Source organism: Epinephelus lanceolatus, chromosome 7 (assembly GCF_041903045.1).
Source record: "Epinephelus lanceolatus isolate andai-2023 chromosome 7, ASM4190304v1, whole genome shotgun sequence".
In the NCBI taxonomy this organism is placed as follows: Eukaryota; Metazoa; Chordata; class Actinopteri; order Perciformes; family Serranidae; genus Epinephelus; species Epinephelus lanceolatus.
In genome coordinates, this window is record NC_135740.1 from 24,940,401 (window position 1) to 24,957,569 (window position 17,169).

Consider the following 17,169-nt stretch of genomic DNA (forward strand, 5'->3'; position numbering starts at 1 on the left):
TTCCTGAAAAAGGGTTCTTCAGAAGCAAATGGTTTTGTGTAGAACCTCAGCTTTTCAGGAAGAACCCTTTTGCAACTCTTATTTCTAAGAGTGTAGCATCACTTGCAGTAACTGTGGACATAAGGGCAGGGAAACAGCAAACAACCTGCTAGTGAGCGCTGGAAACAGACTACATCAGCTGTCTGTGAACATCAGACCAAAAGAGGTCAAAACATCAATTGGAAAGAGGTCAGTAATCGACCAGGAGTCAGTGGGCAGGTGGAAAAAGATCAAGGCAGATGCTGACATTCAAAATCAGAGATCGTCACGCAGAGACAGTGTTTATAATCCATCCAGTCACTCTGATCGCCAACGCAACTTTCTACTTTGCTCCCAATGAAAAAGAGTCATTATCCTGACAATATGACAGTATAGTAAAGCTTCATCCCTTAAACCTAAACAAATGTTGTTTGGGGGGCATTTTCTGAAACAATCTATGCTGCCATTTTTGTTTGAAGTCTGTAAGGCTGTCCCAAATACCCATTTTTGGGGACTAAATAGTGTTCAATAGTGGATATTGGAAGCTTTGGTTTGGGTTGGGGGGTGAACATAACTCCGACCAGAAATTTCTGTGTTCTCGGCAGCTGAGATGGACGGCATAGCACTACAATACTTGACTTTTGGTTTAACCGCATTCATTTTTACAGATTCTATTATTCTTTTTTTTTTTTTTTTTTTTTTTAGATTTTTTTGGGGGGCTTTTTGCCTTTAATGAACAGGACAGAGTGAAATGGGGTGAGAGAGAGAGTGGGGGTTGACATGCAGCAAAGGGTCGCAAGCCGGAGTCGAACCTGCGACCACTGCAACAAGGCATCGCCTCCGGATTCTATTATTCTATAGTATTATTGTTTGTAGTGTTCTTTGTCATTAAATACATTTTCCAAAAGGTTTGGTGTGTTTTATGTTGGTTTGTATTCCCAAGGGTTTTGGTTGAACAAGGTAACATCAATGCACTTTTTGTGACATAATAACAGCTTGTGACAATTTTCTTATCTTGGATAAATTGTAGATATATATAATAATAACCGAATCAGGGACAACACCTGACAAAGCACTGTTAAATAAAGAGAAAGATATGAATATCCAAATCAAAAAATTGAAAACCAAAACCTTATCTATCCATCAAATGAAAGCCGTTATAGTCAAATATTCTGGTCTAGCTCTAGAGGTTTTCATAGATGTAGACTAGTATGTCTGTCTGTGGACAAGTTTTTGCATGTTACAATGACCTGCTATGAATTCTCTGATAGACTCATGAGTGTTGTAACTGATCACTCTTTGTTTAATCCATAATCAATCACAAATTACATGGTTCTTTCCTTGAAACTTGGTGAGAAATCATTAGGAACTTACAGAACACTAAAAATAAGTGTAACAAAAAAAAAGTGAGTGGGTGAATCTTGTTTAAGTTAATATTCAATGTGATCTCATCCCTTCTTTTTAAAATATGACAAGTATGGATTTTTGTTTGGGCAGAAGCCAAGCAGCTGCTATTTGCATTATAACTTGACGGAGGGGATCAGTAGTTAGGTTTAGGCAGAAAAATTACTTGGTTCAGGTTAATAAAAGATTATGGTTGATGTAAGTCACATCAGTCGACTCACGTGACTAATCAATCAATGAATCAGACTTTACTTATACAACACATTTGATACAGACTAGCACTAAAATAAGAGTACTCCTTAAAAACAGAGACTGAGGAAATGCTAACATCAACATAATGACTGATGTGACTTTTAGTTTCACATGGGACATGAACACCGGTCTCCTGTGTCAAAGTCCAATACTTGTTGGACTCATCCACCTTTCTTTCCTCCTGCCCTAAGTGGACATTCTTGCACTTCACACTATGTCCGTTGCCCTGAATGTCTATTAATGACGCAGATGGGTTTACACTGGAGTTGGCTGGAAGCCCGGTACATTTCACAGACAGACACTTAAGGGTGCACTGGGCATCCGAATCTGATGCCAAGGTCCACTCCCAAACCGGCGTTTTTATGCCCTGGAGGTCGACCAGGCTGGATCACATATATCGAGATCTGCTGTAAATCATCACCAATATTTAATCATTTTCAAGGGATCTAATCCATAAGCCTTTGAGGTATCCTGCTGACGAACACAAACAGACAAAGTAATTGAGGCATTAACGTCTAAGTGCTTTAAACAAGGAAACTAAAATAGCTTTGCAGACCATGCACTTGCAGCGCAATAACACTGAACAGCAACAGGTTCATCACATTAGGCCGAGCGCCAAATTCTTCCAAGACTTTAAGCCTGACATCGTCTGTGCTGCTACACAGTCCTGTCCAGGGTGCTGTGGATCATTCCGAGTGCCAGCCTACCGCTCTCTCATCATTTATTAACCATTACACAACGGACCTTTTACTAGATTGAGATAGCTGCCAGGATGAATGGATGGAGGGCAAGCAAAGAAAAGTATGGGGTTAGGCAGTGGGGTAGTAAGAAGGGGGAAAGGCAGATAGCATTTGACAGCAGAGAAAGAAAGTGTTGACAAGCAGAGGAAATGTGGCGAGCTGGCAGTGAATAATAAATTGGCTGGTTAGTCGCTGCCCAGTCTTATCAGACAAAGGCTGGATGGAATCTGTCGTAGTGATGACCACAGAGAGGAGAGGAGACGAGCGCAATTTGAGCAGAGGATTGGGAGGGCAGCGTGGAGGGAAGGAAGGATGGTGCAAGCGAAGGGAATGAGACAGGGGAGCAATAAGTATAGGAAGGAGGGAGGAGAGTGTGGCTGATGAGAGTGGAGAATTTAGGAGGTATGAAAGATGGGAGGAGGTTAGGGAGGAAAAAGGGAGATGGTGGGGAGAAGCGAATTAGAGCAGAGAATTGGGAGGACAAAGTTGATGGAGGGGAGATAGGTGAGGAGGGAAGGGGTAGATGGAATAAGGGAGCGAGGGAGATGAAAATGACAGAAACAAGATGGCCGGGACAGAATAGAGGGAGAGAGAGAGATGAAAAAGAGCTAGGTAGGCGGAAAGGAGAGAAGCACTGTACAAGGAGGGAAAACTGCACCTGGCCACTAACAGGCTCAGTGTCGTCTGAGTCATCAGAACAAACAGATTGATTTACTGGAGTGAGGAGGAGTGGAGGAGACGAGCTCAACCACCCTGACAGACATGGGAATGAGGTGTAACGCCGCCGAAATCGGCTGCTCCCACATAGACTACAAACAACAGAATCCAAGCTGTGCAACAAGGCCTGACTGCAATCAATGTGCAGGGAGTGAGTTAACACTGCCAAAGTCATTTTGCCTCTAGAATGGCATTGTGCTACAAGTGCTGATACATAATCATCACTAAAAGGATCATTTCACCCGAATCACAAAAAATAAATTACCTCTATCAGTATGAAGCCGTGCAGATCTCTGAGATGTCCATTTCTGAGATTTACTCCTGCAAAACCAGTACAATGGAGGTGAATAGAATGTGTGGTGCTAAAACATTAAAAGCCTACTTTTTAAGAAACAAAAAAAAAATAGGGTGACTACTGGGACTATTTCCTCAGTATTGAGTGCCCCAGGAATGAGTCCTAAAACCCGGAAATGAGTTAGCACTTTACCACTCATGGTTCCCTCGTCTCAACGTCAATGGGTTTCCTGAATGGGTTTTTGGTAAGATGCCCGAAATAAGGTAAATGATAAATGGACCTGCATTTGTATAGCACCTTTCTAGTCATCCAACCACTCAAAGCGCTTTTTACACTACGAGTCACATTCACCCATTCACACACACACATTCATACACTGGTGGCCAAGGCTACCATACAAGGTGCCATCTGCTACTCAGTTTTTAACACACTCACACACCGATGGAAGTATCATCGGGAGCAATTTGGGGTTCAGTATCTTGCTCAAGGATACTTTGACATGCAGACTGGAGGAGCCAGGGATCGAACAGCTGATCGGTGGACGAACCGCTCTCTCTGTGGTTAAAAAGCTGAAGAGACTTTCACGTTTTGTGCTATGGCATCAAATACATCAGTAAATAGGGTTGTGAATCACTAGTTTCATCATGATATAGGCTAATATTATATGGATTCTTTAAACAACAATATGATATTTGCTGATACTATAAAGTCTGCTACGATACAGTTTTGATTTGATTTGATTCAGGAGCCTGTGATGCCCATTTAACACAGTCTGTTAGAGAACAATCTGCCACTCCTTTCTTTCTTTTTTGCTTTTGGCCATTAAAGATAAACACAACACCTAAATAATGTAAATAATTTTAACCAATTAAGTGCAGTGGAGTTACCTTTATACTGACTCCACTAACACAGCATTATAAAGTTAATCTTCAGGGCTTTCTGTCACAGACACCTTTCTGGAAACAATCTTTTCATTTGAAGCCAAACTATAATATTTTCATAAAACTTCAGGGCTATCTGGCTCAAAGCATTGACAGCAAACTCCGCCCAACAGCCATGGATTAACAGCGACATTTAACAAAGGAATAAAATTCAGCTCAATAATAACTGTCAAGGTTCAGAGACAAAACAGTTGTTTTTTGGTTGTCACCCATTATAAGCTCAAGCATGTTTACATTATATAAATTAGCTTAGCAGCTAGCTGTGTTTTGTCAACTTGCAGCTTAACGTTAACAAATTTCCATCTAACGTTATTATTCATATTTTTTTACTACTCACTGTTGGTTTAAGTTGCTGCACCTCCCGACAGAACAGCACGTTTGACATTTAGCCTGTGTGCATGTTTTTTTCAGCCCAACATAGTTAAAACTGAGAACCTACTGCTGCCAGGAGTTGGCTGCGTGAGATCCCCTGCCAGGCAGGTAACGTTACTTCCGGTTTTAGCTCGTGATGGCAGTGTTTACATACAGCACATGCTCTGTCTGTTGACCTGTATATTCTCCAAAATCGAGAATATTTCCACACTGCTAATTAATTCCCGTGTAAATAACGATATCCTCATTTATCCTCAGCATCTTGGCTGCATGCCATCTGCCTGCTGCTGTTTGACGGTGACACAGACTTTCAAAATAAAAGCATATCGTAAAGATGACGATATGGCTCGATGTTCTTTGCATCAATGATAACGGATCGTTTATCACTGAATCGATATATTGATCCAAATCAATGGATCGTTACACTCCTAATAAATATCCCACTTGAGGACTTTGAAGCTTCTATGTGTCTTACAAAAGGTGGTTGCCAACAAGTGGCTAAATGAGACTACAGAATATCATCACAGCTGTACAGCCTCACTGTGGTAGGGATGTTAAATCATATGGGACCATAGTGTAGTTCGTTTCTGACCTAAAGTTACAATTTTACTTGTGACGAATGCATTTAGGCTTCATCAGTTCTGAAAGTGGTGTTCACTTGAGTGTTACTGAACAAAACGCATAAGTAGCCTATCTAAATATTTCTTCGCCACAGTTTATTTATTTGCAGTAATCCAGAATCCGATGAAAAAATCCCATGGCTTTTGACAAGAGAACCAATGTAATACTAACTCCCCCACTGGCCTACAGAAAAATTGCATATCTGGGGCACTCTGTAGAGCTGAAATGTTGATTAGGTGATCATTCAATCAAAGAAAATTACTTAAGTTATTTATCGAGCAAAAATGTAAAAACTGCTGACTCCACTTTCTTAAAATGAGTATTTACTGGTTTCTTAGTGCTCTCTCATTGTCTGTTAATATCTTTGGGATTTGGACTGTAATCTATAATTTATATTTTCACTGTATCAGTGAATCGCAGGATCACTCTCCACACCTCAGTACAAGCTTGTTTGGATGTTACTGCCTCAGGTGCTGCTGTTTTGGTTCACTCTCACAGGCAGCTGCTTTCAGTGGACAATGCCTTAAAAACCCACATGGGGAGTAGGTCCTTGTCTATGGAAGTCGCCATGTTGCACCACCATGTTTCTACAGTATCCCAGAACAGACAAACCAAACACCAGCTGTAAATGGCAGCTCCTCCGCAGCAAAAGTGTCGGAAACTGATTTTTTAATGTGAATCTGCTTTATTCAGTGTTTAAACTGGGTTAAATCACTGGGTGCATTTGTTTTGGAGAGGAAGAGACCTCTGCGGATAACTCATCGCATGATTAAAACCACCTGAACGCTGGATCTTAAATTATCAGAGTAGAATGGTGAGCACACATTAGTAGGTGCAGGGTTAACAACCTGTCTGCCACATGCCAAACAGCGTAGAACACTGATTTGTAACATGAAACTGCTTTATCCAGTGTTGCAGTTTTGATAACTGGGTTTGTTTTGGAGAGGAGGAGACCTCTGTGGATAATTTGGCTCCCGGTAAAAACCTCATGACCAATGGACACTGAAAAAATCCTAACTGGAAGACCTTTAAGCTGTTTGCAATCTGCAATCCTCACCACTAGATGCCACTAAATCCCACGAAATCTTACATATTAGAGCTTTAAAGCACTGCTGTTTCCAAGGCTACAGCCCTGCAAAGTTTATAGCCAGTTACTGGCATGGTTGTTAACTCGTAAGCACTATGTTAAATGTAATTTTTCACTTAATGCCAAAAACAAAATGCCATTCATCTTTACAATATTCAGATCTATCAAAACCTGGACAAATTAAACTAAAACCATGTTTTTCATACAGTAATTTGGGTGTGCTGACCCCGTAACTGATTCAAAATAAGATGGCTGGTGACTTTTCTGAACTGGTGCCCACTCCTAACAGACTGATCAGTGGTAACAATGTTATATAGGAAAGACCAGGGACCTGTATGGGTGAATCTGCTCTGTTTTGAGTTTTCTTTCCATGACAACAGTCTATTTCTCTTTTCAAGGCCACGGCTGCTGTTATTCTGCCCCACAATGAATCTCTCAGGAAGATTCAGTGCTGTACGCCGCCCACTTACTTTATGTCACCTGTCAAGATGTGAAAAACTCCTCTCTGCTGTGACCATCTAACCTACTCCCTCTGGTCGATACACAGATGGCACATTTTGCAGAACTCTTTAAAAACCCAGTCAGCTCGAGGTGAACTTGCACAGGACAAAAAACAGTAAATGAGAAACACACTCACACCAAGCTGTGAAACATTCATTTTTCAGCCTGCTTTAAATATTTACTGTTTTTTTTATGTCATAAATGTTTAACAGACAGCATCACCTTTCCCACGGGTGCTACTGTACACGATTCCTGTCACTACTATTCCTGGATGACACACCAGGGTGTTAGCTTCTTAAAAAGTGCAAATGAAAATCACATTTTTGTTTACTGCTGCTTATTTCTTTACCTAAAGTACCCGATTGGTCTCTGTGAACTGAATACAAACACCTCTATTGACTCTCCCCCTCTGTGTCCCTCGTTTCCTTCCTCCTCAGCAGATCAGAGTGATGGAAGTGTTAATTGTATGCAGCTTGGGGATTGATTACAGCATTTCAGGGGGAAGAACGGCGTCTCGTCCCCTGAGAGCCTCTTCCATATGAATTATTATGCATTATATTTTGTATTAAACATGCACTGTGTCCCCTATGGCACATTAAAAGTGATATGACAGCATTTTGGAGCCATAGTAGAGCAGTACACACACACACACAGAAGGTGCAGAGCACACACACACACACACACACACACACACACACACACACACACACACACACACACACAGGGAAAAGCACACACATTAATATCCACATCAAAGCTTGTGTGCAGTGTGCATACTCACATACATGCAAAGAGTGCAATCATGCACATACACACACACACATACACATGCTCCTTTTGTCTCCTCTCTGTTCCCATTTACTCATCCATTCTCCTTTCATTCCTTTGCCTCCCTGGATACAAAAGTGCAGCCAAGTCCCCCCGACTCAGAGAGGAGGGACCTGAAGCGAATATCTAATGAAAAAAAGGGGGGCTGCTGAATGTTTCATTAAGCACTTATGACGAACACTTCGGATCTGAGTCCGGTGAACCCTCAGCTGGAGAATCCACCTCAGTGTCCGTCATCATTCATCAACCATCAGAAGAAGAGCTGCTTCATCAGCGAGCACTTTAAGTCTCTGAATATTTAATACTTCATTTGGTTAAGATTCAACTTCACTTTTGTTCTGATCTGCCCTGACAATGTGGGATTACAGGAATGGGGAGGAAATGAGGAGGAGGAATCAGACGCCCTCTGCTGTGCAGCATGAGAAACTCAAGAATGGAAAGTAAAGAGGCATGAGATACTGAGATTTGTTTAAAAAAAATGCAAAGAAAACACCTTTTTCTTGACATTTAAATAATTATTACTAAGGACTACTCAATTCCCAGATATTGAGCAATGTTAAAGAAATACTTCACCCCCCAAATGATCATTTGTAAATCAATTACTCACTCTGGTGAATTCTTTTTCTCGCATGCCTCCATGGTGAACAAAGAATCCAAAAACTGGGAAAATTCTTGATGTATTGAAGTCATACGGAGCCGCGCTTAACAACAGCAAAATCAAAATATCAGTTTACAAACTCTCACAACTCGTGCAGTATAATCCAAGCTTCATTTATCCAGACGTATGCTCAGAACTCCCCAAACATATGCATTTTTCACTGGAATCTTACAATTTAAAGCCTTTTTGCATACAATCCCAAGGTGCACTAGTCGTCCATGTTTGTAGCTGTTTATGTCTGGATAAATTAGATTTGGATTATGCTGCACAAGTTGTGCTAGAGCTTGTAAACAGATGTTTTGATACAGTTTTATTGTAGTTAAGTGTGGCCCCTTATGACTTCAGTTCATCAAGATTTTTTTCCTTTCATACACTATGGGGGAATGTAAGAAAAACAAAAAATGTCCTCACAAATTCAACATAACATGGGGTGAGTAATTGATACACAAATAGTCATTCAGGGAGTGAAGTATTTCTTTTAAATGTAGGACAGTGGAGTTATCTTTTGCTATTGTAAGTTCTTGCCAATGAACAGCAGCTTGCTTGTTTGCCTTTCAGTCTCCAGCTCTTCCTGCCAAGCTGGTAAACAGACAGGAAGGATGAGGATGATTAAGATTGCATGTTCCTGTTATTCCCAACACAAGAACGCTTTGAGGACTAAGAAGAGTCAGCACATTTAACTTTTTTGTTTTGTTCCTCCAGGAAAGGTTCTTCTGAAGGAGGGTTGTTTCTGATGACTAAGAAACCTCTGGGGACAAATGTGGAAAAGTTTGAGTTCAGTGATTTTTTTCAACTATTTCGCCCCATGAAACAGTGCAAGGTGGTAAAACGAAGAACTGACTGCAATACAAGTCATAAGCTACACTAATATCAGTTAGCTGGAGGCTCCCTTGCTTTACCCTGGCTGGAGAAAAGAAGGGATTCATTTGTATTTTCTACGTTTCACTGTGGATTTTCACCCAAAGACGGCTTTGTTTGCTGATAGCTGCCATCAGGTGCCCAGACCACCTTAAAGCGCACTGCTCTGCATCCAGTCAGGTTGGATTTGTATGCCAGTGGGAGGCACCTGAGGGCAGGCTGCATGGATAGGATAAGTGAAATCATGCAGGCTTTTTACAACTCTGCCTGGCTTGACAGTATGTTTACAGGGTTTTCAGACATGACAGGGATTTGGTCTAATCAGCCTGCAGCTAGAGGAAGTGAGCAGAGCTTAAAAGAGGTTTGGAAACTCCAGATTTCAGTGAAATAGAAGCAAACAAATCAGACTTTCAGCTTGTGTGGTTGTCTTTGAGATTATTTACTTTTATTTTTAGCTTTAATACACTGTTTATACTAGAGATTGACAGGAAACGGGATAAATGGCTTTGGCTACAATGAAGCAGGAAGCATCAGTGTTATATGTTAGTGCCTCAGACTGCTCAGCAGAACAACTGACAATATCTCACAACAAAACAGTGCAACAGAAAACAATGTAACATAGCCTTAAAGTTGTTGTTGGTAACTTTTATACACTGCTCAAAAAAATTAAGGAAACACTTAATTGCCACAATCTAACACTAAGTCAGTTAAACCTTTAGGGATTTCAGTCTGTCCATTTAGGAAGCACACGTGGTCATGAATCAGTTTCACTTGCTTTGGTGCAAATGACAGACAGCAGGAGCAATGGAGAGGCAAAAGCAAGACAACCCCCAAAAAGGGAATGTGTCTAGTTTTGTGTTCTGCTAGTGTCCTTGTCACTACTGGTAGCATGAGGCGGTACCTGCAGCCCAATCAGGTTGCACAGACTCCATGAGGGTGGCATGAGGGCCCAACGTCCTCCAGTGGGATCTGTGTTCACAGCCCGGCACTGCACAGCTCGATCGGCATTTGCCAGAGAACACCAGAATTGGCATGTCCGCCACTGGTGCCCCAGTCTCTTCACAGATGACACATGTGTGAAAGAGTCTGGAGACGCCGTGGTGAACGTTATGCTGGCTGTCACATCATCCAGCATGACCAGTTTGGCGGTAGGTCAGTGATGGTCTGGGGAGGCATATCCTTGGTAAGTCGCACAAACCTCCATGTCATAGCAAACAGTACCAGGATGAAATCCTCAGAGCAATTGTCAGACCTTACACTGGTACAGTGAACCCTGGGTTCCTCCTGGTGCAGGACCTCATGTGGCCAGAGTGTGCAGGCAGTTCCTGGATGATAAAGACATTGATGCCATTGGCTGGCCTTCTCGTTCCCCTGATCTAATGAGCACCTATGGGATGTTATGTAGCCAAGTACCACCACAGAGTCTCCGATCCAAGTCTGGGAGGATCATCTTATACTTATCTTATATGTATAATCATCTTCCTCATCCTCCTTCTGCATTTAATGGTCCACAGCTGACCGAAAAACAATCAGAGCCCAGGAGTCTCTTACCCAGCTGTTAATCATGTCAATCACTGCTCATCATCTGCAGTCAAACTGCCAAACTCGGCAGTGCTGATTAGGGTTTGGCCGCTGTAAAAAGTTTCAAACTGGTTTGATATTAGGCCAAACACCGGACTGGACTGATATAACCAGATTTTACCAGCAGCTGCTCCTAAGTGAAACCTAATTGAAAAGTGTCCTAACAGCAAGCAAGCTTCCGACTATCACAATGCATTACGTAACATCAGAGCTGTCCACACTGAATCCATTAAATATTGCGCCTCTGTTACATCATGTAAACAAACCACATAAATATCAGCTGTGTGCTCAAGATCAGACGAGAGACGTAACAACTTTAAAGATGAGTAAATAGCCGACTTGCTCACTTCCTATGTTTGTCCTTTTAAACAATTAGAGACAAACAATTGAGACAAAATGAATCCCCGCCCACTGGTCGGAGCAACTTTCTCATTTGACAGCTAAACAGTTCACTAAAACATGTTTCTAAAACCTTAGAGGCAAGAGAAAGGCAATGCAGTGACAGAATCTTGATTCATATTTGATCAGCGCTGCCAGTTGCGTCAGAGACTCCTCAGCTCTTACTGGTTGTTTTCATTCAGACATGGTGGGTTTTTGTAAAAGCCATTAGAAACACGACAAGGAGGAAGATTATGATTTTTGTCACAGCTTAACAAATTTTACACTATCCCTACCATATTAATGCCAACAAGCCATATCTTATGTACTGTGTCCATTAACTTACTATTTACCATTAAACTTACAAAGTCTGCAACACACAGCTTCTTAATATAGAAAAATGTTCCATAATTCACCCCTTTAACTGAAATATAGTGATTTTTACATTAGTTCTGACACCTTGCTTCTCCAGCATGCATATTCCTCTCAAATCACTTTGACTTTCTCTCATTTAATTAACAGTGGGTACTCTGGTATGCAGCACGTCTGTGCCATGAATCTCAAAGAGGAAACAGGATTAGTAAGATCAGAATCAAGTACAAATCCTTGACTTTGAGTGAGCTAGTGTTTGATAGTTAAACATGACGTGTGCGCCTGTGATTTTGTCTGTTAACCTGTATTTTCTCAGTGCAGCCAGCAGAGGTCAATGCTGCTCTGACAGTCACTCCACACAGAGGTAAATCCTCTGAGCATACCTGTATGTGCTTTGCCTGTCAGTGCACTGAACACACAAAACCTCAGTGTTTTCTCAGTGCTTTTCATGCAGCTGATGGTGTAAAGCTCCTGTTGCTGCAGAGAGAGGAAGAATACTTTTCTTTCCCCAGAATTTATTACTGTGGCTCTTAAACTGTCCTGAAACGCTGACTGTTAAAGGTCATCTGAAAAAGAGTCTGTAAGTTACAGTGAAGTGTTGAAAAGGCAGTCAGGCCCGTCGGCTACAGAAAAGTACTGGAACCCTGTTTGCCCTTTAATGTCAGCATCTTGCTGAAGAAAAAGATTAGGCGGAGCGTGCTAGTGAGTGGATTGATAAATAAATGCATGGATGGATGGATGGATCAGTGCCTTAAAATTTGCAACTTAAAATTAATCACACATTATTTCTGACAGGAAGGGTCAGTTCAGTTCAGTGTAGGACTAGATGTTGAGACTATAAGTAGGAGTAATGGTGCCATCTGGGGGTTTCCGAGTGCAAGCCAAAGGGTTAAGATTAGATTGATAGAAAAGTAGAAAAGAGGAGGTAGACAGAAAAGCAAGAAGGAGCCAAGGGAAGGTTGCACACTCTACATTCCCCTACTCCCTCATTTTGATGACAGGTACTAACTAGTAATGGCAGTCATAGTTGTAGTATCTCAAAGAAAATTGAGAAAAATAAGAAAGGGTTAAAGGTCCAGTGTGTCATTGTGTTTTTGAGCCATTCATATGTACACAGGGAGCAGGTCCTTGTTTATGGAGTCTGCCATGTTGCACCGCCATGTTTCTACAGTAGCCCAGAATGGACATACCAAACACTGGCTCTAGACAAGGCCATTTGTGTTTGTGCATCAACCACTGCAGTTACAGGCCCCTCCATGGAGAGCAGCATGAGGAAAACAGAGATTATTTTTTGTAAAATAAAACTGCTTTATTCAGCGTTTCCACCAGTTTAAAAATCACCATGTCTGTTCCTGACAGCAAGAGACCTCTGCGGATAATTCAGCTCGTGGTAAAAACCGCCTGAACATCTGGATCAGAAACAAGGTCAGCACACATTCAGTTATCAGAGAAAAAATGTGAGCACACACAGCAGGCACTGGGCAGGCAGCCCGTCTGGAACGTGCCAAACAGTGTAGAAGAAACAGTGAAACGGTGATTTGTAACAGGAACTGCTTGCAGTGTTTTTATCGGTTTTAATTGCCTGGTTTGTTTGTTTTGGAAAGGAGAAGACCTCTAATAATTGATTCGGCTCCCAGCACAAACCTCCTGAACAATAAAAGACTGAAGGAATCCTAATCTGGAGGAGCACCACTAAATATCTTACACACTGCTCCTTTAAAGGGGCACTCCATGAGTTTTACACATGAGGATCAGTTTACTCATCATACAGAGTACCACACAGCCTATAGGAGTGTGGAGCAGTTTAGACCAAAGATTCATGATGAGACAAGCTGAAACTTGCAACTACTTGAAACGCTCCAGTCTGCAACATTCTGAAAACCTGTCAGTTAACACCAAAGTGACAAGACGAGATGTGTATTGTCTCCATAACAACGACTCTTAGTACTTTTGATCCCGCTTTGGGCTTTTCAGGCTTGTTTTATCGCTGAATATTTGTAGCTTCTTAAAATATGAATGAGGATAGTGACAGTGAGATCCTTGCTACAAGTGAAAAGGGCAAAAATGATTAAAAAAAAAAAAAATCTTAGCTTCAGATGGGTGGTATTTGTAGTAAATACAACACAATGATTTAAATAACCAGCACCATTTAATCATGCATTGAGGATTTGTGTGTGACATGCACACAGCAGCAACCCACCACCCGACACTGACACATCATGAGGACAGAGACTGTAACACTGAGAAAATTCAAGCTCAACTCGTACAAAGGGCTGTTGTCCGAGAAGGAAACGAGTGAACACACCGTCTGCCAACAGTTTGTAACTGACTTGGCTTCACTACAGGCTGATTGGCTGTTGAAACAGGTCACATACCTTTAATTTTAAAACCAGCCACTGGTGACTTGACGAGCTGAGTCGCAGGTGACATCATCGGCCAGTTTCAGTCCAGCTGAGACCAGCCAGTTCACACCACTGCAATATTCTGTCTCATTGTGAATCTTGGGTCTAAACTGGGCTTAAGAGAGTCCAATCAAAGATGCGAACAAGTTGCATCATGGGAAGTGTAGTGTGTGGGAAACGTTAGACTATCATGGCCTCTGCTGCTTCAGTTTTGTCCAATATTTTTTTAATCTGTCTCTGACAAGTTCCGAAACTTTTTGGTACTGCAATACTAAATCAATGGAGTACCTCTTTAAGAGAACAGCGTTCAAGCTAGATTCATTAAAGTCCTCTGTCAAGGTCCTGCACACTCCCCTCACTTTCACAGACACATTTGTGATGCAGCATTTGTGTCATGTGACCGTCATCTGGAAAACTGATCCTTAGAACAACTGAATATTCGAACCCTAACCACATTAGACATCATTAGGCGCCATTAGAAAAACACGAAACCAAGAAAAAGTACATTAGATTAGACTCTCGTTCCATGCTCTCCAAATGGCTCCATGACTAACCAGTTTACAATGATCCAGTTCCTGGTGCGGACAGTCTCTGAAAGTCACTAAAAATGGACCACAGCTCTCAGTGAAACCTCAAGTTAAAGTGAAACTCAGCAAAGAAAGAGCTCAGTGTTAAATGTTTTCTATTTGCTGTTAAAATACAACAGCAGAAGTGTGTGCAATCAGTGTTTCAGCCCTCGGTGTGCATCGGTTTGCAGAAAGAGGGCACCGGGCAGCTTCTGTTCATGCCCAGTTAAAACACCAACGTCCCAAATTGAAAAGCAATGGGTAGTAAACACAACCCATAAAAGTACAAAATTGTAATGGCCCTTTAAGGAGCTGGGATTTGTATTTGTGTGTGTGTGTGTAGGCCATTTGCCTTTATGGCCATGGTCTAATCTGATGTTGTTGCAGATGTAGCTCTCGCTCCCACCGGAGCTTTGAAAAAGAGCAGATGTAGACCTGTGCGTTTGTGTGTTCATTGTGTGTTTCTAAGTGTGTGTGTGTGTGTGTGTTTCTAAGTGTGTGTATGTTTGGGTGTCTGATATTTTGCAGACCCGGATCTCGTCTTCCTGCAGCTCATTTCCTTATTGTCTGTGTGGGTGTTTTAATGGTCGTGTCTTAGTGCCATGTGTGTCTTTTACATATGTGTGCATGTGAGTGTTCTTGCAAGTGTGTGTGTTCTTAAGTGCTTTTAGACAATTGTGTATTTTTATTTCTTTCTGCTGCATTACGTTCTTCTTTACTGCTGTTTCCATTTTTGACCATCTTTGAGTTTTCTTCTAAGAAGTAATTTGTTACGTAACCAAACCTCAGCAGCAGCTCCTGTATAACGATGTGTGTCTGTGTGCGTGCATGTGTGTGTGTGTGACACACCTTGAGGGCAATTCTACCCACCGTGACTGAATGCTTGAACCATCCTCAAACACGTGTGCAAGCGTGTGTGTGTACATCTACTGTATGTGTGTGACAGACTTCTTAGATGTTTCCCATCCCTCCAGACAAAAAGTCAATGGGCTCAAAGAGCATTATACTGTAAGTGTGCATGTGTGTGTTTGTGTGTGTGCCTCCAGGGTGCTGCCGTGCTGCACAGTTTTCTGAAGCTATGTGTGTATTCCCCTGCACTGCTTCGATACTAAAAGCACCAGAATACCACTCTAATGTTGCATGCACACACAGGAAAATCACAGGACCCTCACTTACAGGCACCAAACCGTGGACGCACACACACTAAATACCAGCAAATGAATCACAATAGTAAAACCCTCCCCTTCCTCTCATCATCCTGTGTGTATGGCTCCTCTTCCCTGTTGCCACACCGACACGTTTTATTACTCACATTCATCACAAGCGCACACACACTCTGCCCTATATCAACTTTATCTCTCCTCTCTATTAGCTGCTTACTCCCTTCATCTCTGTCTCCTTCGGTCCTCTCTCTGGAGAACATATACCGAACAGAACGAGGTCAACTGCAGACATGAGCGGAGATGAAGGAGTGTGAAGGAAAGAGTTATGAGAACTAAAGATGAACGATGAGGTGGATTAGACTTTCACTTCTGCTTGTGTGTGACACTAATGTTAACATGAGGCCTTGACTGCTACAATACAACTGTTCACACTCAGGACGACTTTCACTGCTGGGAAGTTACTCATGTAGAGGAAGTTACATAAACAGAAATTTGCACTTGCACTCACACAAAGTAATAAAGACAAGCACTTACATACCTTTAATGAGAGTCCCTGTGATCAGTTTGTGCAGGGACAAGGCAAACTTGACAAGTCCCTGTTTGCAGCGCTTGGCACACCCCGCCATCCTGGCAGCAACCTGGGACACGGCAGGCTGAGCAGGGCCAGAGCAGGACACGTTCAAATCTGCACTCTCAGGTCGAAGTGGCAATCAATACAACTTCTGGTGGAGTGTATGAATCCAGCAGAGTGAAAGAAGCAGAGGAGAGGGCGCTCCTCTTACTGTGTCGCCCTGTCGAGCTGGAGGAAGAGAAAAAAAAAAGAAATGGTGATCTCCCCACTGCTTTCCCTCCCCCACTCCACCTCCACCTCCTCCTCTTCCTCCATCCCACCTCTGAATGAGTCTAAATTAGTGACTGCTTGAGCGCGAGGTGAGCATGTAGAGAGAGTGAGTAAGAGAGAGAAAGGGGAAGTGTGCGGAAGAAATAAACTCTCAGTGTCCAAGTAAGACAACCGGAGCTTGTTAGAGGTGCTCTTACAATCCAAGTTTCCAAGAAACTTCCTCCCAATCTGCAGGCAGCCTCTGGGATTGTAGTAATGAAGCAATCTCATAAGCTCTTCTATCACTTCTTCTTCTTCGTTGTCGTTTCTTCCCTCCTGCTGATCAAATATATCCTCCCTTTTAAGTGGGGGAGCCGTAATCCATTATCAGCACCAGTGACAATGGACAGCTCCTCACAATGCAGAACAAACACACTGCGCTCGGTCTGTTTCTCTCTCTCTCTCGAGGCACACGCACATATACACACACACATACACACTCCTCCTTCAACCCCTCCCACAGTCCCTATAAGACAGAAATACTCTCCTTCAGTTGATAAAATGAGCTCTGTGTCTATTTATGACTATTTTTAAT

At 42.2% G+C, this 17,169-nt stretch overlaps 1 protein-coding gene across 1 annotated transcript in view; it reads right to left on the reverse strand.

Annotated features, from left to right (window-relative positions):
* Nucleotides 1-16,579, reverse strand: part of kcnip1a (Kv channel interacting protein 1 a) — a 61,918-nt gene extending 45,339 nt beyond the window's left edge. The window contains exon 1 of the mRNA XM_033633478.2: nucleotides 16,293-16,579. Coding sequence (XP_033489369.1) covers nucleotides 16,293-16,380 — 88 coding nt within the window. The 5' untranslated portion in view covers nucleotides 16,381-16,579. The remainder of the gene's footprint in view (nucleotides 1-16,292) is intronic.
* Nucleotides 16,580-17,169: the final 590 nt, after the last annotated feature.